Genomic DNA, 25,734 nt, shown 5'->3' with positions numbered 1-25,734 from the left:
ATTTTATATGTGGGAAGAGAGAAGAAGGAGAGAGAGACACAGAGAGAGAGAGTTAGAGAGAGAAAGGGAGAGAGAAGGAGGGAGAGAGGGATATATATGAATATTGAATATATTGAATATGATTAAATATGAATATATATATGAATAACCACACTTCTCTGGAGGATTTGCCAAGATCCTCGGTGAATGGTGACCCTGGGCAGGGGGAAAAACATTAAATGACAGAAAACAAATCCATTCTATGATCATCCCTCACCCTTTACTTGTTTAGGGCTGAAAGGAAGGAAAGAAGTTCTCTCCGAACAAGGGCACTCGATGCTTGTGGCCTCAGCTCACCCACATGATTTCTCAGTCACCTCTAATGGGGCTGATTCCATCCTACAGGTGCCTAGGAAGTATAAAATGTCTTTTGTCATTCTTCTTGGCCCCAGAAGACTTTTTTTCCTTATTCCTTATCACAAGTGAAGGAAGGCAGGACTTCCTACTACTTTGATGATGTTCAGTTCAGCAAACGTGTATTAATCACCTAAGAGACACTGTTCTAGGCACTAAGGGTCCAACAAGAAAATGAAAAATAGATTTTGTCTTCAAAGAGTTTAAATTCTATTCAGGGTAGCATGAATGGATAGAAACATGGGCTCTGGGTTGCAAAGGATTCTTCTTTTTTTTCTTGGAATTTCTTATGTGTCATTAGAGATTTTGAAGCCTCTAAAGGGCTAGACATTCCTTCACTGTTCTACCATTCTCTGCACAAAAGGAAAGCTTCAGGGAGTATGCAGCTGTGTTTTGATCTCTGCAAGAGAGAGAGGGGTGTGTGTGTGTGTGTGTGTGTGTGTGTGTGTGTGTGTGTGTGTCTGTGTGTCTCTGTGTGTGTCTGTGTGGGCATAGTGGGGGAGATGTGAAATCATGACCTCAGTAATCATGGACATTTCACATGTAGCTGGGAGACTCAGTTTTGTAGTGCTGGTCCCAAAGGCAATTATTTGTAGGCTTTGGAGTCAAAACAGTGTAGAATGAGGTTTGAATTCACAAGACCACATTGGTCTCTTTTGAGGGGTTTGGCACTACAGCACACTTTTTGTGAAATAAGTTGATCTACATTGCAGGGTCTCTTGAATACCAAAGCCAGTGTTACAAATGTTGTAAGTCAGACTTAAGTAAGACGTTTCCCTCTCTCCCTCATTTGTCTTTTCTAGCTATGGCTTGAAGGTGGACATCTGGGCAGCTGGCGTGATTACTTACATCCTCCTCTGTGGATTCCCACCTTTCCGAAGGTCAGTCTCTGGGCTGGGTGATCTGGAGCCAACAGTGGGACTTTCTTCCCCACCTTCTATCCAGTTACTTTAGTGAATATGGAAACATTTTTTTTTTAAACCCTTACCTTCTGTCTTGTCCAAACCACTTCCTGTCTTCAGCTCTCATTTCCTTTTGTTTCTTCCTTGACTGTTCCTTAGCTTGAGGGCAGAGGTAGCTAGACAAACATTAAGCTGCTCATTTTGCCTTCTCCATTCAGTATCTGCAAATTCTGAAATGTCAACAGTCTTTCTGATGTGTTGTTTTAAATTTTTATTTATTTTTAAAACCCTTCTTCCTGTCTTACGTAACAACTATAAGACAGAACAGCAGGGGCTAGGCAAAAGAAATGAAGTGACTTTACCAGGGTTACACAGCTAGGAAATGTCCAAGGTCAAATTTGAATCCAGGACCTCTCAGCTTCAGGTGTTCTATCCACTTTGCCATCCAGCTGTCCTCCGATATGATGTTTCTTAAATCTTCCTTCAAAAATAAAACTTGTTGGGGGAAGCTGTGTGACTCTGGGCAAGTTACTTGATCCCTATTGCCTAGCCCTTACCACTCTTCTGCCTTAGAACCAATACACAATATTGGTTCTAAGACAGAAGGTAAGGATTTAAAAAAAACAAAACAAAACAAAAAAACTTGTTGTTTTTTTTTTCAATTATTCACTGTTAGTGATAAAAGGAAATGAGTGCTGAAAAGAGGAAGTGGTTTGGGAGGTACCTCACCTGCATTCCCTGAAGAAGAGACCAGCTAATACCAATTCTTTCACTTTTGCTTAGCAAGTAAAGGAAACTGCCCTTACTTGGGTCCATCAGCCAACTGCCTAAGGGGAGAGAAAGGCAAGGAGGGAAACAGAATCTGAAATATTCCTTGTTCAAGAAGGGTTGATACTCCCCCTTAGTCAGTTTCCCTTGAAAAAGACCTTGGCCCAAGGAGGTTTTTTCCTCCAAGCATTCTGAGAAAGACCTTAAAAGAAAGTATTATTTCTTAATATTTCTAAAGAAACCCAAAAAAGGGGGGTTTTAAAATATGCTTTCCCAAGGGCTCACCTCTTACCTCTGACTCCTACTGGCAGGGTGACTCTGGGTTAGTCACTCTGCCTGCCTCAAGCTCTGAATTGGGGAGACATTTCACTCCAGTAATGGAATCTTAGACTTTGCCTCCCTCTCCCCCCCCCCCCCCCACACAAGGAAAATCGTCTGGTAGCTTCTGTTGTTAGAACCTCTTGGGCTTTCCAGCACTGCGTACAGAGCATCCTGATGGCTAACTCCATAGTGGAGCATTATTGGTTTGGGCTGGGGCTGTTGAACCCGGGAAGTAACCTTGGCAGCAGGTCTTGCGAATTCCAGCTCCGGACCAAGGGCTGCCTCTCTCACTGGCCTTTTTGGGACAAATGGCTCATGTAGCCCAAGTGCCTATCTTAGGTTTCCTCAGTCTCCCCTACACTTGACCTTTCTCTCCTAGGAGTCCAAGAAACCCCAAAAGCAAATCATTCTAAAGCACTGCCTCTGAAGAGGAATCCCGCCGCCTTTTGAAGGCTGTTTTGCTTCTAGAATGAAGTACCTGTCAAGTGGATGTTTGTAATCCCAGTTTATCCTGCTCTTCCTAACATTCTGCAGAGCTGCAACTGGCCCTACAAGCTCTGTCAGTTCTTTGTGTGTCCTTTAAAGCACACATTCTAATGATGAGGAATAAGGAGCAGGGACAGCTACGTACATACAGGATATGCACAGGCTAATGGGAAGATTCCCCTGGCATAGCCTTATTACTGCAGGGCTGTAACTCAGTCTGTGAGAGCCTCAGATCATAGATCATTCTCATAGATCTAGAAGAGACCGCAGAATCTGCCTAGGCTTAGAGGAGTCACTTGTCCAAGGTCAGCAATGTTGTTCAGGCATTTCAGCTGTGTCTGACTCTTAACGGACTCCTATTTGAAATTTTCTTGGTAAAGACACTATTTTATAGATGAGGAAACTGAGGCAAACAGGGTGAAGTACCTTGCTCAGGGTCACACGACTGGGAATTGTCTGAGGCCAGACTTGAACTCTGTAAGAGTCTTCCTGGCTCCAGACTCACTGTCCTTTCTTCTGCACCACCTATCTGCCCAGAACATGATGGAGCTAGAATTTAAGTCCAGATCCTGTAACGCCAAATCCTGGTAGGGCTCTTTACCTGGTTGCTGGCTGTTTGTTCCTAACCCTCATAGGTCACTGAGGTCATGAAGCAAGGTTTGGTGAATGAAGAGGAGGTACAGAGCATGTGAGTCAGATGTACCTCAGGGGCTCATGGCCGGTGTCTGGGGACCACATGGGGTCCACATTAGAGGCTGTCTGGTTCGACTCTCTCCTCTTCCTCATCCCTGGATAACTAGTTGGTAGCAGAATCATAAGGCGAGCCTGGTTGCCCCAATTTCCACCCTATCCTGACCTCTGGGTGTGTGCATGTGCATGGGGGTGCCAGTGGGGGAGGTCAGTTGTGGTAGAAGTGGGAAAGAGGAGAATGAAAGGGAAGGGAATTTATATAGTGCCTACCTACTGTGTGTGCTAAGCACTTCAAAAAACTGGCTTGCCTGGTAGGAAGAGTGGCCATTTCCTTTCCTTTTTTCTTTAAACAAAAGAAGGGTGAGAGATCAGTGCTTCAGTGGGCGGCTCTCCAACAGTGACTGCAGACATGATGCCCTTCTGGGCTGGTAATAATTTGGGCAAGCTCATTAGAAATCAGGGGCAAGGCTTGGAGTCAGAGGTCCTTTTGGATTGGTCATTGAAGTCACCATTTGTGACCTACGTGACCCTGGGCAAATAACTTCCTTTCTCTGGGATTCATTTTCCTCCTCTATAAAAGCAGGGGGCTCCACGAGATGACCTCGGAGGTCACTTCTGGTTCTAAATTAAGAACCTGGAGCCCCTTCCAAATGAACGTGTCCACACCACCCTCTAGTGTTGATGAATGTCAAGCGCAGCTCCTGGCCATTGGTTAAAAGGCAAAACATTTTTTCCCTTTGGCTGGGACTACTTTGTGACTGGGTTCTTCAGAAAAATGGCCCCTCGCCTTGTTGTTCTGGCCAAGTAGACCGCATGCGGCAGCGTGAGACCACATGAGGGGGGCCAGCTCGGTCGGAGACATCTTGGGAGCTGTGCCCGAGCAGACACACATTTCCTCCTCACAGACACGTTTTCCTCCTGACGTGGTATCTGGGAACAAGTCATAAAAAACTTGAATGAATCATTTTAATCCCGGCATGTGTGGAGCTGTCCGGGNACGTGTCCACACCACCCTCTAGTGTTGATGAATGTCAAGCGCAGCTCCTGGCCATTGGTTAAAAGGCAAAACATTTTTTCCCTTTGGCTGGGACTACTTTGTGACTGGGTTCTTCAGAAAAATGGCCCCTCGCCTTGTTGTTCTGGCCAAGTAGACCGCATGCGGCAGCGTGAGACCACATGAGGGGGGCCAGCTCGGTCGGAGACATCTTGGGAGCTGTGCCCGAGCAGACACACATTTCCTCCTCACAGACACGTTTTCCTCCTGACGTGGTATCTGGGAACAAGTCATAAAAAACTTGAATGAATCATTTTAATCCCGGCATGTGTGGAGCCGTCTCCTTTGGCGGCAGACTGAGGCGGGGGGGGGGGGGGGGGGGGGAAGAGGGGGCTGGCGCGATGGCTTATACAGCGTGCCCGTCCTGGGCTTCTCTCATTCGAAAAGAGGAAGATGATGGTGGTGGCTTAAGGAAGAGAAAAGAACTGGCGTAGCAATAGCGCATGCTTAGCGAGCCCTTTCCTCACAGTAGTCTCTGGAAGTCGGTTGTCTAAGGGACCCCGGTTCAGAGAGGATCCAACGCACATGCGCAGGGCTTCCTGACCTGCAGCCTGATTCCTCTCTGCTTTCGTCAAATGGACCCACTCCTTCAAAGGAAGAACTTGACGGTGCCGTAACTGTACCCACAGCCAGCCGAAGCGTGGCATGCCTCGGATCATGGAGGCGAAGTTTGTAGTTGCTCCTCTGACTCTTCCCTCCATCATCCTGCGGGCCGGCTTCATTTCTTGACGTTCTTCAGCTAAGGTTTTGGTTATCCTTCCAGACTCAGGACCAGCATATCAGAAGCAGCCAGAAGTGTAGGCACGGCTTGGGCTGCCCTTTCTTTGTTTACTTTGAGGTCTGGCTGCTGCAGGCTCTCTGGAGTGATCCAGCTCAGCCTTTCCTCCTCTGTATAGAGCGTCTCTTTGCCAAACGATTCCGAGAATGCTGTTTTGCCCACCACTTGCCTCATTTGCTAGGTTGCCTTTTCTAGCATTTTGGAGCTTTGGGTGGTTGCTTAATCATTTTCAATCGTGTCCTACCCTTTGTGGGATCCTCATTTGGGATACAGATGAGAAAAGCGAGGTAAGCCCAAGTGGGCTTCGGTAGCCTAGCTTGCTTTTCCGCTTGCCAGCTCCTGCCCCTTTGAAGGATTCTCTTAGCGCAGTCCTCCTCTGAGGAATAGCCCTCTACAGATTATTGTTGTGGAAGCTTCTAGAAAGCAGAGGCTCTTTCATTTTTGGCTTGGGCATTTCCAGTGTCTAGTTTAGCTGCCAGCACATAATAGGTACTTACTTACTGGCCTCAGGCATTTCTTCCAGCCTTTTGCTGTACAAGGGAGATGGGGTGGTGGGCCAGAACTTGAGTTTCTGTTTTGTTTTTAGGTTTCTTGTTCTACAGCAGCTCACTCCTCACCCTTAAGGGTCAGCCAGTCACCTTTGTGACTAAAGATGTTCACTGGATACAGCCCATTCATTTCGCTTGACTCTGCCTATTTCTTACAAGAGCTTTGTTTTTCTTTTGTTCTAGTGGCAAAGGAAGCCTAAGACAGCAGAAAAAAGACTGATGGTGTCACTGAGGCTTCTTTATAAAAAATGCAAAGAATGTAACATAAAGCAAGAAGGCTTTGAAAAGCTACTGAGCGAACTCATTATGTATTTAAAAAGAAAGAAAAAGTGATCCATAGATTCACAGGGTTGGGTTTTTTTGCTCTGTATATGGAAATGCCCGTTATTAAATTCAGAATTTTTAAAGACCGATTTGTGCCTATTGCTTAGCCCCTTTTAGCTCTTATTGTTTTGGACATTTGCTTATTTCTCCATCAACGATAATAGCTAATAATTCATCTAGCACTTTAAGAATTACAAACCATTTTACAAAAATCTCATTTGATCTCATAACAGTTCTGGGAGGTAGATACTATTATTAGCTCCATTTTACAGATGAGGAGTCTGAAGTAGCCGTTGGACTTTTTGTCCAGATTCTCACAGCTTTTAAGTGCCTAAGAGGAGATTTGAATTTCTGACTTCCTGATTCCCACTATATCACATAACTACCTACCCACAACCAGGAAGCAGACTCTTTTAGTGGCTTTTGTAGCAAAAGCTTCCAACTTTCTAATGTGTTTCTTTAATTAAAAAATCAAGAACTAGGAGTTTTCTCATTTTAGGTAATTCCCATCCCCTTCTCCCTTGGATGGTTTTGATAAGTATATAAATTTGGAGTTAGCTGCTAGATGAACAGGGAAGAAGGGCCAATTACTGTTTACTTTTCTAGCCTAATTCCCTGTTCTCTCATTCTCTTCTCCCAAAAACAAGTCCAAAAAATTATTCAGTGTCCTTGAAGGCAGCTTGGTGTCATGGAAAGGGCCCTGAAATCCAGGAATTTTTTGAATCCCACTTCTGACACCAAAATGCTTTGTGATCACAGCTCAGTCGCTTGCCCTCTCCTCCACTTTAGATGGCCACATAACAGTACTTGTAACTGACCATATAGGGATGTTGGGGGCTCCAATGAAATAAGTTCTTTAGAACACTTTTCAAAAGAATAAAGTTCTATTCTCTAAATGTGAACTGTGTTTAGTTTGGCTCATTTGATCTCTCCCAGAGATACTTTGTTCACTCTTCTTACAGGAGTATTAACCCGAGCATCGACTGGTGGGTAAATAAGGAACATGCAGGAGAAAAACCCGTTCATGTGCATCTGAAGAAAACAGTCTTAATAGGCAGCACAAGGAATGAGCTCTTATTTAAGCACTTCCTTATTATGTACCAGCCACAGCACCAAATGTTGGGATACAAAAAGAGAGCTGGTCCCTGTCCCTACAGGGTTTTCATGGGAGTAGATAGCCCACCAACAGGAGCTGAGGGGGAGGACAGAGAAAGAAGGAGACTGAATGCATAGTGTGGAAACCCACAAAATTAGAAGCATGAAGAAGAAGGGAATGAAGGTGGGCAACCTGGGTTTCCCCCAAAATAGAAGCAGAGGTGGGGAACTCAGCAATGACTGAATGGTACCGGACTGGTGTAGGGCTATTCCAGGGAGAGAAAGTCCCCAGAGAGTATGTTTCAGAGAGCAAAGAGAGGTTCCAGAAAGAGACCACAGCTGAGGCACGGTGTTGAAATCTAGAACATCAGATGCACAGCTGGGAAGGAAATCGAGTAGCAAACCTAAGAAGCCCTTTTAGTTGTCTGGTTATTTCTGGCTCCATGTTCTTCTTTTTGAAATGCATATTTTTCTATCAAAATGGGAGGCAGTATGGTGCAGTGAACTCAGAAACCTTGGGGTATTATTTGCTACCAGTGTGACCTTGGGAATGTCATTTTTTTTTCTGAGTCTCAGTTTTCTTATCTCTAAATCAAGGGAGTTGGACTAGAGAGCTTTTTGGAATTTGGGGGGTTCCTTTGAGGGTTATTTGGGGTTCATTTGAGTTTTAAATATTTAGATATATGACAAACTTCCTGTGGATGTTTAGGGGACTTGGAAACTACATTTCCCATGATTCCTCTTGTAATGCAGGTAGACAGGAAGTGTGATTACGTAAAAGAACAGTATAAGACTCCTGAGGCATTGGAGGCGGGTGCTCTTTGGTATGAGGGATCTAAGGTATCTTCCAGCCTTGGACCCTATGCAGTTATGGCTGAATTTAATGATACATGACCCGCCACCTTGTCCAAACAACAGTAGAGAGCTACCACATCACCGTACAGCTCTGGTCTTGGCTTTCAGTCCCCAAACAAGCAAGGACTTGGGATTAGTGTTCACTTGTTTGAAGGAGAAGTCATGAGGCCATTCTCTTAGCATAACTTTGACCCGTTTTGAGTAAGTCAGTGGCTTTGGGAAGATCTCAAGAGGAATATCTAAATGGTTCCAGTGCCTTTCTATTTCTACACTTTGGTCTTTGCTCTGAAACAGTTCTCCCCACCCTGCCCTACTATCCCTTTCAGAGGAATCTTGCTTTGGAGATGGGATATAGGTAGGCAGTCATAGTGAATAAAGCACTATGCTTGGAGTCAGAAAGAGCTGAGTTCAAATCTAGCCTCAGACACTTAATAGCCATGTGATCCTGAGTAAGTCAACTCTATTTTCCACAGTTTCCTCATCTGTAAAAAGAGCTGGAGAAGGAAATGGCACTCAGTGGCAAGACCCCAAATGAATTCACAGAAAGTTAGCTGTGACTGAAAAGACTCAATAACAACAAAGGCCCCTTTTCTTAGACCTTTGCCTCTCTTCCTTCTGGCATTTTTCCTGGGAAAAGTTGGGGATCTTCTCTTTCTTTTGAAAGAAATTGAGGGGGCAGCTAAGAGGTTTAGGGGCTAGAGAACCAGGCCTAGAGATGAGAAGTCCTGGGTTCAGATGTGGCCTCAGATAACTTTCTAGCTGTGTGATCTTAGGGCAAATCACTAAAATCCCCATTGCCTGGCCCTTTCTGTTCTTCTGTCTGAGAACCAGAACAAAGTATTGATTCTAAGATTGTAAAGGTTATTAAAAAATAAAAGAAAGAAAGGAATTAAAATTCTGGTACGAACAGATCTCTAGTGTTGGGCTTGGTGATGTAAAATGAGGCTCCACACTTGGCTGTGTGATATTTATTTAAATGTCTGTCTATCTTTTGTATCTGTCTAGCCCGTGTTCTCTCCTTACAGCCAGACAGTCCAAGAAATAAAGCTTCTTTACTTAAAAAAAAAAAAAAAAAAGGCCCTAAGTTATACTTTTGTAAGTTGTGTCAACAGCAGGAGTTCCCATATCATGTGTCTATGAGGAACACACTTGACCTAGGCTGAAATACCGTTCTCCCTTTCTTCCCCTCCTTTGCCACCCAAGCTTCTAACTGATTGATTGTCTTCGTAAAACTGTCTTAGTGAGAATAACCTTCAAGAAGACCTCTTTGATCAGATCCTTGCTGGAAAGCTAGAGTTTCCTGCCCCGTACTGGGATAACATCACTGACTCAGCAAAGGTAAGCCTGCCCCCAAAGCTTGCTTTTCCTGATACTTCTCAGAGACCAGGATGGGGGGATTTTGGTATCCAGCCGTCTGGCTGTCTGGTGGAGTGCTGTCTGTGGTGACCAATCACAGTCTCAGCCACTGATCTTGCTGTGCTGAGCAGCCTACATGGAATGCAAACCCTGGCTTTGGCGCCATGTCCTGGGAGGTAGATGTACTCAGAGGATGGATGGATGTGCCTGTTTTGTCTCCTCTCTGGGCTCTCAGCCATGTGTGGCATCAGATGGATTACGTCACAGGGTTCACTGTTCTTTAGGTTCCTTTGGTCTTAGCATCCTCATCTGAGGTCTTTAGACCCACCTCTGACCATCCAGAAGATGCCCCCTCACACTTTACCTTTCTCCCACCAGTTTTAGCAAAGGGTCAGTGATCGTGGTCTTCAGACAGGGGAGTGCACCAACTCTACCTGTCATTAGAGCATCTCTCTTTCCTTTGCTCTTTGTTCTTTATTTCTTCATAGGAATTAATCAGCCAAATGCTACAAGTAAATGTGGAAGCTCGATGTACAGCAGGACAGATCTTAAGTCATCCCTGGGTGTCAGTAAGTACCTTCTTCTTCTTCTCATAGATGGCTGCCTGCCTTCCTGTCACCATTCCGCCTCTGTCCTTTATTGAAATTAATTAAGTATTAAAACTAGTATTGGGAATAATTACAATATTGATAGATGGAAATAGGGTAAAAAAGTCAAACAGGGATAACCTAATAGGGATCAATAAACCCTGCCTACAGTTATAGTATCAATTCTGTCCTTACACCTTTCCATAGTTCAAGTACAGGCAAAGCTCCATACTTAACTTTAGTAGTGAGGAAGGCCTCTGCATTTGCTGGTATCCACCCTTGGATCTTCCCGGTTCCTCTGACATTCAGCATGCCATCATCCAAGAGTAAAGAGGCTCCATGAGCTTCAGTTTCCTTTTCTGTAAAATGGGAACCCCTCTTCTCTCGTACATGGAGTTCCCTTGTAGTTTATAATAGTGAGAGTAGATATTTACTACACTGTTGGACCAGATAAGATAATGTAGATAAAGCAATTTGTGAACCTTAAAGCTTTTTAGAAATGTGACCTGCTCTGGCGTGAGCAAAGAAAGCATGCCCCTGCTTAGGAGAGCTCTTAGATTATGGGTTGTTAAGCATTTTTGTGTGACCCATAAGAGAAAGCTTTGGACCCTCTGGGCAGTCTGGTGAGGCTCTGGCCCCCTTGTCAGAAGAATGTTTTTAAATGATTGAAGGCAATGCTAAATTTCAGATTCTTTCCCGTCCAAATTCATGTATGTTCAAATCCATCCATGGACTACAGGAGCTCAGGTTAATAACCCACCTCACCCTTGTTGGAGATTGAAAGGTTCTTCCTTCTCATGGATGATCTCATGGCCTGATTGAGGATGTCCTAATAAAGCATTTCAGTTTATGCCTAGAAGATGCTTCTTGAATTTGGGAGGGTTGGCAAGGAATCTCAGTTACCCAGTGGGCTGTCTAATCACCTGTATTTCCCTCATGCCTGGAGCCCAAGGAGGACTGAAGCTGTCACGTTAGCTTAGCCCAGGGCACTGTTCTGTCATGCCAATGCATTTGGATTCAGAAAGATCTTGGCTCGCGTAGAGTATTTAAGTCATTATGGACCCTTAGCAATTCTGAGGCTCCTCATGTGATTAGCTTTGGCAAAAAAATAATTAAGCAAACTATCAATTAAAATGATAAAATAGTTACTCAGTTTCATTGTTGTATTTTTGTAAGGGGGTGGGTTGTGGATTAAATTCTGTTTAATAGGCTTATAAATCCAGGGGGTCAGGGATCTCCCATGTGCTTGACACCTGAGGCCTGAGTTCTCTAGTTCTATTTTCAGGGTGGACAAGGAGAGCGTCTAAAGGCTTCATGCAATCAAAGCCTCTTACTTAAAGTTGGAAGGGATCTTAGATGTCTCCCCAGAAGAAGAGTTCTCATTATAGGATTTGTGCCTGATGGTTACCTAGTCTCTACTTAAATATTGTCACTGACTTGTTGGATGGTTCTCTTTGCTAGAAAACTTACCATATTTCCTTGAACTGAAATCTGCTTCTCTGTAGTAGAAAGAATGCCGACTTGCAAGTCAGCTTCTAATCCAGGTTCTGCCACTTACTCGCTGTGTTGTCATGGGCAGATTGCTTTGTGTTTCTGGACTCCAGTTTCTTTGCTGTAAAATGAAGGGGTTGGATTCCCCACCCCAACCCCTTCCAGCTCTAGATCCCAAGATGAACCTGTAGGTTTGGCCAAAGGGGTGGCAGAGCAAAGGGTGCTTTCTGAATGCAGGCCATGGGCTAGCAGAAGAGAAACAGCCAAGAAGGGTTTCCCCAGACTTGGGGCCAGACTTTGTTTGACTGGTGTTTTAGATTTCCTATTTAGGACCAAGACAAGTTTATCATCTGCCTCCCGGTGGGTGCTGGGAGCTGTAGAAGTCACCCGTGCCTCTCTTTCCACAGGACGATGCCTCCCAGGAGAATAACATGCAAGCCGAGGTCACAGGTAAACTGAAACAGCACTTTAACAGTGCCCTTCCCAAACAGAACAGCACGAGCACCGGTGTCTCCGTCATCATGGTAAGTGGGCCAGCCGTGACGCTCTTCCCTCTTCCCCAGACAGACCGGGAGCTCCTCTCTTGAAGTAAATAGGAAAGGGCTCCCAAGGAGTAGTCAGAGCTACAGGTTCCCAGGCCCCGTGTGCTAAGACCAGGGCAGCCCTTATCTTTGCTGGTTCACATCATGAGATTTGCATGTCATACGGCCAGTCCCAGGACTGAGGAAATCCCACCAACCTTGGGATACATCTACAGAGAGTCCCCAAAGGCTCTTCCCCTTCCATAATGGCTACTGCTCTAGTCTTATGCCAGCTATCTGGCAGCCCTGTGTCTGCCCTCTTTTTCTGAGATGTTTAGACTCCAGGAAAAGATTCTCTACCAGACATGCTGAGCCTCAAGGTCCTTGCTGGTGCATCCTCGATGATTTGAGATTTAAGATGGAGAGCAGCTCAAGTGATGGAGATAAAGTAGCCCCAAAATTGTAAAGGCAGGGAGGAAAGTTGCCTGAAGGTGAAGATTTTGGCTTTAGGGAGAATTTTCAGTGTTTCCCGCCCCTCCCCCCAATTATGGTGATACCAGTTTTATTAGCACTGAGCATCCAGAAACTGGAATTTCTGAGGATTCTACAATTAAGGTGTTTTTAAGCCCTTTCAACAACTGGTTGGTTGGTTGGTGATCCCTACCCCTGTTCCAATGATAGTTTCCAGGCAGTTTCCCTGGCCTCTACAGACCTCTACAGACTTCTCCAGCTGATTGATCCTTCCCTCTCAAAGCTTTTATTTTCTTAGAAAAGTCCCTGACTATTCACCCTCTCCTGCCTCCCGCCCCCTTCTTGGAGGGAAGATGGCCCAGATCAGTATTGACATCCTCATCACAATGAAAATGATTGGTTTAATAGTACATTGTAGACTACATGGGGACTCCACGTAGAGGAGACTGGCTCATTTGTCTGCCTGTCGAGAGCCCTCTCTGCCCAATCCCTTCCACAGCCTTGGAGCCTAAGGGCCACTGATCTGTTTATGGGAGCCCCAGCAGCATTCTGGGTGCTCTCTGGTCTTGTGCCACATGCAGGTTTTGAAAAGGTCACCTCTTCCCCTTTCCCTCTCAGCCTCATCAGTCCTTTGAAGCTGGCCCCTTGGGTTACTTCATTTGCTTGGCAGCCCTCCGAGTGCTCTCCCAGCTTAGAGCTAAATCACAGCAGTAGAAGCTGGAGGCTGTTTTCCTTCTAGAAAAAGACGGAGCCCTCTGACATGTCTCAGGTCTATTTGGGGATGTGGGGCCAAAGCAAAGGGAGGGTTTATCCAGTCTTGGCTTTTGTGATCGTTTAGCTGCCTTCAGCTAAAAAGCCTGAGAAAATAAGTAACTAGAAGGCTGCCATGGAACTGTGGTTTGACAGCTTTGAAGAGAACCATCTTGGCTTAACCAACAGCAGGAGCCCATTACCCAGTGATTCTGTTACATTCCACTTAGAGCGTCAAGCCTTGTTGTGTAATGTCAGGAGAAGGCAAAGCCCTTCCATGTTCACCCAAGCCAGGCAGATGTGAGGGGAAGCGGCAGAAGCAGTCATGGTGAGCCGGCATTCTAGAAACTGAATGCAAACCCTCAAGGTAGGAGACAGGACATCGAGGCAGAGACAGGAGGGACATCAATGGTCTTGCTAATTGAACCCAGGGCTCAGAGCATTTCTAAGAGGGAGCCCCTTTATGAAGCTGCAGTTTGCACTCTGGAAAATCCAAGGGCATGGCTTAAGCCATTCTCTATTTCAGTGGCAAAGACAGGAATAGAAGCTAGAGGCTCGACTTCTGCTTCCTTTATAGAAAACAGGGTCTCTTGACCTCTAGTCTAGCCCAGAGCAGACATCTTCCCGAATTTGTCTGTCTGGACTCATGTAGATTACAGTATCCTAATCTCAGATGGATTGGAAACAGCGCTCCCACCCTCACTGACCGGCACACTGCTCCTTAGCTAACTTTCTGACCAGGGACTATGCAGACATGGAACGTACCACCACTTGGGGCTGCTTGGGAATTCCCAGGTGTTCTGTAAAAAGCTCTGTGTGTACCCGTGACTTGTGGGTCCTCATTTTCAGCTCATTGGCAAAAGCCTGTCTAACCTTGTATTCCCTACACAACTTTGCACATTATTGGCAAGTCAGTGCCAAATGCAAATGGCAGGAGGAGGGCAGTGACAACAATATCATTACGAGGTCAAGGCTGAATGGTGACGGGCAGGAGGGCAGTGATTTGGACCCTAATGATTTTCATTCATTCATTTAAGGAGTTTTGCTTCTCCTTCTTCTTCTCCCCCCATAAAACAACAACAACAAAACCCTGAGGGGCCCAGCTTTGCAGACTTTTCCACTGGGGCATGAGAACTTTCCTCTGGGGCTGGGGCACAGTTGTGTGGTGGAAGCAAACACTGCTTTTTTGTTGTTTCCTGTCATTCTCATCGCCAATTAATAAGGATTGTCTGTGTTCTTTTCTTGGGATCACTTTTTGAAATCCTCTTGTAATTATAGTGGGAATGAGCTATAATTATATATGTAATGATTGAGTGTTTGAAGGTTTCCAAAACTCTTTCCCCTGACCCTGGGGGAGCCCTTCTCACTAGTTCTAAATTGGAAAACTGCAGCGATGGGGAAGACACCAAAGGTTTCCTTCCAGCAATAAATCTCTGACTAGCAAGCGAGGCTGGGGCTTGCCTATTTGAGGTGCCACGACATGGGAAGAGTTCATAAATGTATCAGGGAAGGTCGATGGAAGCCCCAGCATGTTGGCCTTCAGAGATTTGCCCACTGCTTCTCATGGAGTCTGGTCAGTGCTCGTGCCCAGAGACAGCATCAGAACGATTGAGGAATGTTGCATTTGCTCCCAGAGCTAACAGGAAAGGAGGTTGATGATTTTATCTACATTTTATTTGACAGTTTGATTTGACAGTTTGAGAGGGCCTTCAGAGCTCCATTCTTTATCCTGTTGAGGCTGAGGATAAACCTGAAGCAGAATCCTGGTATTAAAAATGCTATGCTTAATAAGAGCAGTTTCTAATGCACAGCCCTTCTTCAGTCTGCATGCTTGACTCAGATTTCTGCCACAGTCCAGTGCTTAGCTTCTTACTGGTGTGGGCTTTTCTGGTTCTTTCACATCCTGACGTCCTGCTCTCCGATGAAGCATAGTCAAAGAAAATGTACTCCTTGTGATCACACTTTTCCGGCCCAGGCGCCTTCTTCCACCAAGTGAAAGGCTAGATGGGGCAGGGGAGGGATTCAAATGGCTTCCATCCTAATCCCCCACCCCCCCAGACCCCTTTTGGAAGGGTAGGACAAAAAGTTAATTATGGCCCCAGCCTCAGAAAGAACAACATTCCATGACAGTTTGGGAGTTTCTGTTTTCAAATACATTTTTTATTTAAAAAAAAAAATTAGGCAGATATTTGTAACCATGGCCTGGGGCAATGAAAATCAATTTCTGAGAACAGGACTTTGAGGTCAGACGAGGGGCCTTGAATTCCCCAAGTAGGAGCTGCCCATTACCCATTGGATAGCCTTTTTCTGGGTCATCGGTAGGTCCTGACAGACAGCCCTTTCACATGGATGTCCCAGGGGGCTTGAGGTTGGGATGGGCCACTTTTATATTGGGGTGAGTCCCAGACTGTTAAACGGAGGTGAGGCCATCCTGTGGTAGAGATGGGGATATGCAATGACAAGCCCAGCTCACTACTGCTGTACTAACAAAAGTGGCTCAGGCAAAAGGGGATTCCTCTGCTCAGAATCCTGTTTCTGTTTAAGGGGGACATGGGGGTGGAGATACCGTAATTTAAAATGTTTGATTGGTGTTGGTTCTGTTGAAAGTAAGTCTAGTTTCTGTCCCTTGCTTCCTTCCTACCTTCCTTCTTCCTCTTCCACCGCCTGCATTGCTTTCCTCTGACTAGGTCCAAGGCAACGGTACGTACTAACTGCAACGCTTTGTTCTGCTGCGCACATATGTGGTGGTCTAATTTACAGGAGGAGAACAGGAGAAATAACTTTGGGTTTACTGGGTTTCCCCTCTGTTCCTGGGTTTTTTGTGGGAATTTGGGGAAAAGGGGTTTTCTTATCAATTTGATTGCCTTGTGGGCTCTTGGACTGAATGATGAGACCTCTTTGCCCATCCATGGGCAGACCCATGGCAAGGCTGTGTTCTAGACACGTGGTTTTTACTCTGTCTCCGGCACTGTCCCTTTTTAGATGTGTGACTTTGGGCAAAATATTTAACCTCTCTAGCCTTTGGCATTCTCAGCTGCTAAATTAAGGGGGCTGGACTAGCTAATTTCAGAATTTTCCTCAGAAATACTGTTACCTAGAATGGCCAGCGCTTGTGAAGGAGAGAAGCGTTTCTATCTTCTCTGAATCTTTTCTTCACAGATTATATTCCCTAAGAAATCATAGATGTTATTGGTGGAAAAGACCTCTTGGGTAGATCTCTAATCCAGAGGAAATGGAGGAATGGAGAGCCGAATTTAGTATTCCAGCCTTAGAAGCTCCGGCTCCATTGATTCAGATTCCGTCCCCAGGTTCTGCTCTAGAGCAGCCTAGATTCTCAGCAGAGCAGAGGATTTTCAGCATCACATTGCACTTGCTTGTGTAATAGAGAGAAATCTGAGGCTGATGACTGTTCCAGCCGGGATTCCCTGGCCTGCTGTGTGTCCCCAGAGGGCTGGAAAAAAACAAGGGCAGAATGAGAAAGGTAGAACAGTAGAACTCCCTCACCCAGGGCCACCAGGAGTGACTTGGACACATTGCAGGTGGCCATTCTTGGGGTCACTGAGGATTCCACCCAGCCTCCTTTGGGGAACAAAAATCTCAATCTGGCAAGGAGGGCCAACAGAGAACTCTTTAAAGACTTTAACAGGGATCAAGCTGTTTTATAGAGTAAAAGCTGGAAGAAACCCTGGAGTTGACTGAGGGGCCAAAAGTCACGCAGTTTCTCTGACTCCCAGTCTAGCACTTCACTGCCAGTCTACAGGATGGTCTTTGGTGACATCCATCTAGCCGAGGGGAAAGCTTCCTTATTTGGCCACGTGGCCCCAGAGCAGTCCTCCGTAACACTGCGGAGTAATATCTTCCTTTCCCCAATCAAGAAATCCCTTTCCTTAGGGAGGGAAAAATGAGGTCCACAGTGTTAGACTGAAGAAGATTCTGCTGGCATGCTTGGCTCAGTGCACAGGCGAAAAGCGTTAGAGCAGCATTACACTGGCAGAGCCTGGGCCCTGGAGTTGTTTCCATTTGAGTTTCTATTGGGAAGAGAGCCCAGAGTGTTTCTCCTGGTCTGTTCTGGCGGCTAGTGCATGCTCCTGTGTGTTGTTTAGTATTCTAAATAATGATCCTGACGTGGTGGTGGGTTTACCTGATTGTTCCTGTGCCATTTCCTTCCACAGAACACAGCTCTAGATAAAGAGGGTCAGATTTTCTGCAGCAAGCACTGTCAAGATGCCAGCAGGGCTGGGGTGGAGCAAACTTCTCCCATTCCTTCTCTTGCCAAGGAGCCTCCCGTGCCTGAGTCTGCAGACCTTCATCCCTTTGCTTCTCCGGAGACACCCAGCTCCCCGAGCCCTCCTGCAGCAGCCAGGGGTGAACGTGCTGGGGCCTGGCGGCGCCTTCGTGACTGACACTCAGCCGGACCAACTGCCACGCACACGGGGATGTTGGGAAGCTCAGGCTCTCCCCTCCCCGGCCCCTTTCCTCTCTCCCTGAGGAGGCCTGGGGAATCAGGGGGCAATTGTTGTAGAGCGCTAAGGCTTGTGGGACACTTTTGGAGCTCTGGCATCTGCCTTAAGCATGCTGTGGTATGGACTTTGGACAAATACATTTGGGCTCTTTTTTTAAACTTCATATTGACTGTTGAATGAGCACTTCGACCCTCTCCCTTATCCCTCCTGTAACTTTCTGAAGTATTTTTAAAACAGATCCTTTGGACGGAATAAGATGCTTTTCTTTCTTTGAATAGCCAGAACTCTGCTAGGCAGAAGGATTTTTCTCTCAAAGAGGCGAAACCTTTTTATTTGCTCCTTAGCTCATTGGCCCCAGCCGGTGTCCTTTGAAGAGACCCATCGGTGCAGGGAGTAGAAAAGGCGAGCACCCAAGAGGGAGAAGAAACATGGTTTTTGGACCCAACCTTCCAAAAGCTGGGCTTGGAGAAGAGGTGACTGTAACGGAGAGCACAGATCGCGTGGCTTATGAAACCCCTCCCTGGCTCTTTATTTGTTCAAAGATGAGGAGAAATGGCTTTCCTTTCCTACACGTTTTGTCCCCTTCCTTTTGTTTTCTTCCAAAGCGGAATCATGCAGGCCCTATTAGGGAAATGACTGTTCGGTAGATCTTTGGTCTTCTGGATGGCAGACTTGCCTGCCTCATGCCCCATCAATGGGGTCTGGGGTTGTTTGCCCTTCTACCGAAAAGAGACAGAGAGAAGATAGGCGTTTTGTTGTTTGAAGTGGCCGAATCTTCCAGCCTCCTGCTTCTTGAGCCCGGCCTCCTCCAGTATCCTTGGAGGAAGGTGCTTCTTCCTCTCTCCTACTCTGCTCACTTCAATAATGTACCTAATTCACTGACTCGGTTTACCTGCTCGTCTTTCACAAGTGGGACCTGTGGGATTCATTCTGGCTTAATGTTAAGAGTTTGCATTCTGCTTAGCGGTGTTAACAGACCTACAATAAACTTTTTCTTGATGAGAAAATGATCCTTGGTCGGAGGGAGGGAAGAGCCAAAGTAAGGGAGAGCGCACCATCGCTTCATTTTTTGGAGGACTCTGACTCACTTTTGTTTCTACCAAGGTCAACTTGGAGCCAGTTTTAGCAGAAGTCGGCGCTCCTTTGGGACAGGCCCTGGATGGGGAGTCTCAAGAAGTCACATAGGGACGTCTGCACAGCTTAGAGACTGCTGAAGGAAGGGAAGGAGGAGGCATTCGTATCACTGCCTCCATGGACCCCTTTTAAGAAAATCATGGACAGAAAAAGGTAGAATATAAATAGTAGCCGTAGCTTAGAGCATGGTTGGAAAGTTCTGAAGTTCCGTTTAGAGGTGGCTCACCATCCTGAAAACCCCGTCTGAGCCTTGGCTCATTCTTGGCTGGGTGGGATCAGAACTAGGCCGTCTTATCGAGCAGCAGGGAGCCTCGGTTCATTGGGATCCTGGCTCCCAAGTTCTGCACCCGATTCGCCTAAAGGCCATTTGCACAATTCCTTTTTCCATTTTTGTAAAAGGAAGATAAAATGTGTTTGCTTTGTTAGTTAGTGATCCAGATCCAGAGAGAGGGGCTTTGTAGGGAAAGGTGAGAAACGACTCCCCAAAGCCAGCGTAGTGGAACTTTCATGTTGGACATCTTTGCCAAACCAGCCTGGCTTCTCATGAGAATGGGACGATGCCACAAGCATGTGAGCGTGGCATTTAACAAAATGTTTCGTCATATCCTTTTGGTCGATGGGGCAAAGTAGGACTCGGATCCCCACTGGTGGCCTGGCGCCATCCCGTGAAGCCTGCAGGGCCCTGTCTTTGCACTATTCTAAGCCTGCTGATTAAAGGTGTGAAGCTGGGTTGGGCAGTGAATGAGTGCATTATGGGGAGACAGACTTCAGAGACTGTCTAGTTTAGCCCCTTCACTTTACAGATGAGGAAACCGAGACCCGTGGAGGTTAAGTGACTGCCAAGGATGAATAGGAAATATGAGACTAAATTTGAAGGTGACAATCAAGCTCCAAAACAATCTTGACAAGAAGACAAAACGGGAATAAATGACAAGGTGATATGGGGGTGGGGGGAGGAATGTAACATCTCACATCTAGTTTTTTTAAAACATCAAATGTACAATACAGAATGAGAAGAATCTAGAATGGTTAACAGTTGGTGTAAAAAAATCAAGCAGTTGTAACATGCAGTATGAAAAAGAAAAGCCCACAATTTAATCTTTGGTTCTCTTAACAGGAGTGTAATAGTATAGCATTATATTTACTCTGGTCAGATTGTGCCTGCCATTTGTACACTCACAACCCCTAGGAGGACCACAGCATGGTTGGCTCACTCAAAGAAAGGCTTGGAGCACCCGGGGTTGTTTATAAAGCCAAGAGGAGAGATGACAAGGGGGAGACACCGTACAAAAGGAGACTTGCTGGGTGCACTTCCACAGGGCGGAGGCTCACAAGCACCCAGCAGTGACAAGGAGGCAGGTTTTGGTTCAATAGCAGGAAGAAGGATTGTCCCCATTCATTAAAATTGGACAGAAGTGGAATAGGCTACCTCAGGATGGAGCGAGCTCCCCAACAAGGGAGGTGTTAACAGGAGGCTGGAGGTCAGAGCTCCGCCAGAGGGCATCGTGGAAGTGGATGGAAGGTCGGATTAGGTGACCCTTCAAGTCCCTTCCGATTCTTAGATTTCACAGCATTGAAATCTCCGAACAAGCATTTCTTAAGCCCCCTCTGGTTTGTAATCTGGCACGTGAAGACTTCAGTCTCCAAAGATGTGGCCTTTGCTTAATATTATTATGAACACTTCCTGGCACGAGGGCTATGTGTTCTGTGCGAGCTATCGTGTTGATGTAGAAGGGGCTGCTCTGGCAAAGCTCTTTGGTGAGCTATTCTTCCTGGCCCATCCTCAAGCCATGCAAGAAAACGTAGGCCTAAGAAAAGGCTTCAAATACTGGCAAATTTCCCCAAGGATGAGAAGCAAACCCAGGACAAGCAGTAGGAAAAGGAGCAGAGTAGTTTTGCCATCACAGGTTGGCTTTTTTGTTTGTTTAAGGACTGTGAACACTTGCTAATATGGAGAAAGGAGGAAGGAAATTCCACTGAAAACTGATAAGAAGCCAAGAGGCAGTCAATTTTTCCTGATCTGGACTTGAGGGATGACTGACTGTTGTGACAGTGTTTTCTTGAAAGGACTAAAGATACCATTACAAGACCTGATTTCATATATTGAAGGCCCAGGCCACAGAGACTTGGTAACATTTGCAGGTATCTGGCATCTCCTAATTTGTGGGATAATCTGTTCCTTCCTATGGAAACTGCACCCTTCTGAGTGCTCTTCCTTCTAATGCTAGCAAGGCCTGGGAATTAATCCACAATGTCCCTAATGCCAACATTTTAGACACCAGGATCTGTCCTATCAGATTCAATTTTGCTACAAGAACATTTCAAATGCTGATTTTTCCCCCCTAGTAAACGAAGAAGAAATAGGAAAGCAGGAATGGTTTTCTCCTGTTCCAGGTACATTTTCCCCTCTGGAGTATTTACATTTTTCCCAGACCAATTTCTTTCCTCTCACCCGCCACCCATGAAGTGCACACAACATGAAATGGAAGAAATGCTATCAGTGAGGAGCTTCTTAATGAAGCGATAAATGTGAGGATGCCACGGCCACTATTTGAAGGAAGGAAGAGTTGTATAGCTGTGGTGTGTGATTTTTAATGTGTTTCAATAGGATTAGTATAAGGATATGCACATATCCAGCTTTCCGTGTGTTTGATGTCTGTAAGTATAGGCGGGTCTGCCATGATCCTTAATGGTGTCCTTAAGCTGCCCTGAGAATGGGGGTTCTTAACCTCTTTTGGGTGGATGCTGGATCCTTTTGGAAGTCTGGTGAAACCCGTGGGCCCTTTTTTAGAATCATGTTTTAAAATGCATAAAAATAAAATAGGTAGAATTAACAAGGAAACAAATTGTAGTGGAATAGGAGTTGTTTTTCCCCCAAGCAAAGTTCAGGACTACTTCTTCACCCAATCCACAGCCCCCGGGTGGTAGTCCTAACAGAGGCGGCTGTCCACTGATGTTGCTACTAGCCCACCCCACTGGGGAACCATTTATATGCCTACATCTACACATATGACCATATGCATAGAAATATGTAAATAAACATCTCTGTGAAGTGAAGAGGAGGATCCTGGCTATATACTGGAAGAATGAACATTTCTGAATTTGGAAGAAGCCCAGATTAATCTTGAAGGACTCCATAATTAAAATGCAGCCGATGATAGAGAGGCGCTTTAGACAAGAAGAGCAAGAAATGACTCCCGTGTTACAAGATTCGATGCCAAAGATAAAGCATAGTGGCAAAAATACTGGAAAAGCATGCAGTGTGGTAAAAAGATTGCAAAGGAAAAGGAGCAGCAGGGCCCAAACACAGAACTCTTTCCTAGGGGAAATGGTGTTGAGATGCAGTTGCGTTGAATAACTCATCAATGCAGACTCTAAAATAACAGACTGATTAATCTTTTCAAAACATCTTGCTTCTGATACTTGTCTTGCATAATAACAGTGCTTTCTGGAAATCATAATAAGAGAAGATTATGGGAAGTGTCAACCAAAATCAAAAGAAATCAAAGAAATACCTCCTGGCTAGGAAGAGAATTAGTGGATGTACTTCTGAAACTGCTGTGCTTTTTTCAGTGGGTCTGTACATGGGGCGGGGGGGGGGGGGGGGGAAGGCAGTGCTAATTATTAGTGGGAGCAAAAGAGTATTGTGACTTAAAAGGATAAAGGGCCATTGGCGGGAAGTTTATTTGTGGTAAACATAGCAAAAGGATCTAGTGACAAATTTTTGCTCTGATTTCATATCCTAAAGGATAGGAACTACCATGCTTTCATAATTAAGTGACTGTTCATGGGAGTTGACTGGTGATTCATTCTCACTTCTATTTGTATTCACGAATGTTCTTTCTCTTTAGAAAATCTGAAACCGAATAGCTTGTCGAGAAGAGCTAGACATGGAAGACAGAGTTCAAGTTCAGTCTGTTATTCCACGTGGGCTTGTCATAAATATTGTGCATATGAATGGGTACCATTTGGGGTTAGTGGATACATAGTGTGGGATCACCTGGGCACTGAGCTCAGAAGGGAACATCATCCTTTGTTATTTACTTTACAGTGCTCTAGAGTTGAGCATTCTACACAGATGCCGGCCTGGGGGAATGCTGCGGACTGTCCTCGAGATCTGCCTGTGGTATTTTTAATAAATAGGTTAATTCTTAATCAGTTAGCATTCTCATACATGGTGTGACTTGACTTGTGTAGAGCTGGCTTACGGTATTCTTTCTGTTGTCCTCAGTGAAAAAAACTTCTTTTCTCCCATGGGCCACTATGGAATTCTATTCACCCCAACCCTTGTGTATGTGTCTGTCAGAGTTTCATTTCACCCATATTCTTAAACCTCATGCTTTCCCCCTTGAGAACTGGCTGCACTTCTTAAAACAGCAGAACTCTGGGACTGGTGTAGGACCACTTAAATGAAGATAAAACAGGATCAGAACAAAAATCTTATGTTTCTTAATGCCATCCATGCCTTACCAAACAAGCTATTCTGTTGACCATTACAGCTTGCTGTCCCCGGGGACTCCTTTCTTTAGGCCATCCAGTCTTTCATACTTGCTCACAGTAGCACCTCAGCTTGGCCCAGTTTTTGAAAATGTTTAAATTTTTGCTTGCATCTAGTAGATTCAAAATGAGTCTTTTGACATGAATTTTTAAGCTAAAATTTGATGAAATAAGCAAATGGCTAATTCTCTTTTAGACATGGTTTTAAGTGGAAGTCAGTTTGCAAGGATACCAGTCGTGTTGTTTCTTTGAAGTGCTATTTTACTTATGTATCAGCTTTCCTAACTGTGGGACATATATTTGAAAAAAGAATAAAGAAACCAAGATGGTCCTGACTATTAAGGCTAATTTGTTTTACTAGCTATGCCCTCAGCGTCTTCATGGTGCATTCGACATAAGGCTATCTGGCGCATCTCGGACAGAGAAATGAACCATTCTGCTTCTGCTGTTTTTCTGCATACCATATCCATGACATGCCGAGCTGAAAAAGTTTTCTAGTTAGTGGCCATTCGGTGGCTTGTTGATCTATGCTGTCTTTATAAAATTCCTTACTGATAAGGTTTTGGGAAACAGGGATGAAAGACCCTCTGAAGGTAAGTCACTCACAGAAAGGATCTGGCTTTAGAGCATTCATTCTGGGGGTAACTGTGGAATGAAGGAGCCAGCTAGGGAGGTGGGAGAGCACCGAAGACACCCTTGGCAGGATTTCAATTTCAGATTCTATTTTATTCAATTCTTCACTCAGTGTTTTCTCATTCCAAATCTTTGCTTTAGAGAATGTTTAGAAAAAGGAGACCTACTGAGTAGGCAGCAAGAGAAATAGATATGGAATGTCGGTTTCCACTCCAAGATCACCACATACAAAGAAGTTATTTATGCAATACAGACTTACAAAACAATACAGTCCTTTTCACAAATATGTTCACAGAATTCTGCACAGCAATCTGGTAGAAAAGTAGAATCAATTATGCAACACCAAAATAACTTATTATTCCTTAGTACAAATCGCGGTTCATTTCCTAAGGGGATGTAGAGAAAATTTAATGACATAGTTGAACTGGATGCAAAGAGGAAGTAAAAAGTGTGTCGCCAAGTGCAGCACATGGGCAGATGACTGTGCTCAAGAATCGCGGAGGGGCTCCCGTTCTAATAAAAGGTGGGGAGGGACGAGGGGATAGAAAAGCCGCTCGCAAACCTGGAGCTTCTGCACAGGGAGGAGGAGGGAGGGCGAGGGAAGGCTGGGACCCACGGTGGGCCGCAGTGCTTTCACAGTCAAAACAGGAGAAGTGTGCTTTGGTACCTGCATTAAATTCCAAAGTAGAAGAGATTGCGAGCCCGGGGACATTTCCACCTTCCCAGCTTGGTGTGCTCTAAAAGATTTCAGGTAAAAAGGAGAAGTATGCCGCACGTGCTCTGTGGCCATCGCCCACCCGGCTCAGTGGCTCAGTGATGATTTCGTGCTCTTGACCACCCAACAAGGCAAAAGCTTTCAGAAGCCGCCCCCAGAAACCTAATCATCTAAACCTAGAGACATGCTTGAATAGCAGTGGAAATATCTCATCATCAAATTTTAAATTACAATGATCATAATTTAAATGTTACTATATAAATTCCAGAAACTTCAGTGCTCAAGAAATACAATCATTTGGAAATGATGAGACACAAAGTCTAGGACAGGTAGCACAGCTTAGAATCCCCCACCCCAGCAGTGTAACCCCTTCCCTATTGTGAAATCACTTTTTCAAGATTACAGATGAGAGAGCTTGAAATGGGGAAATGCATTTCTTCATAATATAGCTATAATAGTCTCCTAACTCACTTTATTGTAGATTCTTTCTATAATGGGTGAAAATAGACTTCTAATTATGACTAAAAATATAGATTTTGTAACTAGAGAACCCAGCAGCACATTTTCTGCTTCTCTGCCCTTCCCCCACAAAAGTCAAGCAAGGTCTACAAAAATAGCAATTAATTTTAAAAAATATTTTGCTTTTTGAGCAAATTTAAGTTACATTCAGGTGTAATAGCTATTTAGAAGAGAACGGTGCTACGGCAGGACACAGCTTTCCACGTGGGCGCCAGGCCGTTCCAGCCGATCTCCAGTCTCAGTACCGGGTTTGGTATTCGTGATGCCATCGGTTAAAGTCATTGTGGAACACCACTATGCTCCCTGAGGCCATGCCCGTCATGACGCACCTGGGAAGAGCACAAGCATGCACAGAGTCACACCCCAATCGCGCCGTTTCTTGG

At 45.2% G+C, this 25,734-nt stretch overlaps 2 protein-coding genes across 5 annotated transcripts in view; one reads left to right on the top strand and one right to left on the bottom strand.

The window, feature by feature from the left end:
- Positions 1-17,793, top strand: part of DCLK2 (doublecortin like kinase 2) — a 216,285-nt gene extending 198,492 nt beyond the window's left edge. Inside the window, exons 11-15 of the mRNA XM_044681695.1 lie at positions 1,197-1,274; positions 9,456-9,552; positions 10,059-10,139; positions 12,056-12,172; positions 17,563-17,793. Coding sequence (XP_044537630.1) covers positions 1,197-1,274; positions 9,456-9,552; positions 10,059-10,139; positions 12,056-12,172; positions 17,563-17,793 — 604 coding nt within the window. The remainder of the gene's footprint in view (positions 1-1,196; positions 1,275-9,455; positions 9,553-10,058; positions 10,140-12,055; positions 12,173-17,562) is intronic.
- Positions 17,794-24,189: 6,396 nt separating this feature from the next.
- The window catches only part of LRBA (LPS responsive beige-like anchor protein), a 686,065-nt gene continuing 684,520 nt past the window's right edge, over positions 24,190-25,734 (bottom strand). For all 4 annotated transcript variants that reach the window (XM_044680734.1, XM_044680732.1, XM_044680733.1 and 1 more), the window contains one exon: positions 24,190-25,680. In XM_044680734.1, the coding sequence (XP_044536669.1) occupies positions 25,590-25,680 (91 nt within the window). In that variant the 3' untranslated portion in view covers positions 24,190-25,589. The remainder of the gene's footprint in view (positions 25,681-25,734) is intronic.

Source organism: Gracilinanus agilis, chromosome 6 (genome assembly GCF_016433145.1).
Source record: "Gracilinanus agilis isolate LMUSP501 chromosome 6, AgileGrace, whole genome shotgun sequence".
NCBI classification, from domain to species: Eukaryota; Metazoa; Chordata; class Mammalia; order Didelphimorphia; family Didelphidae; genus Gracilinanus; species Gracilinanus agilis.
The sequence above is the reverse complement of the archived record's forward strand: the minus strand, read 5'-3'. Positions and strand labels throughout refer to the sequence as shown.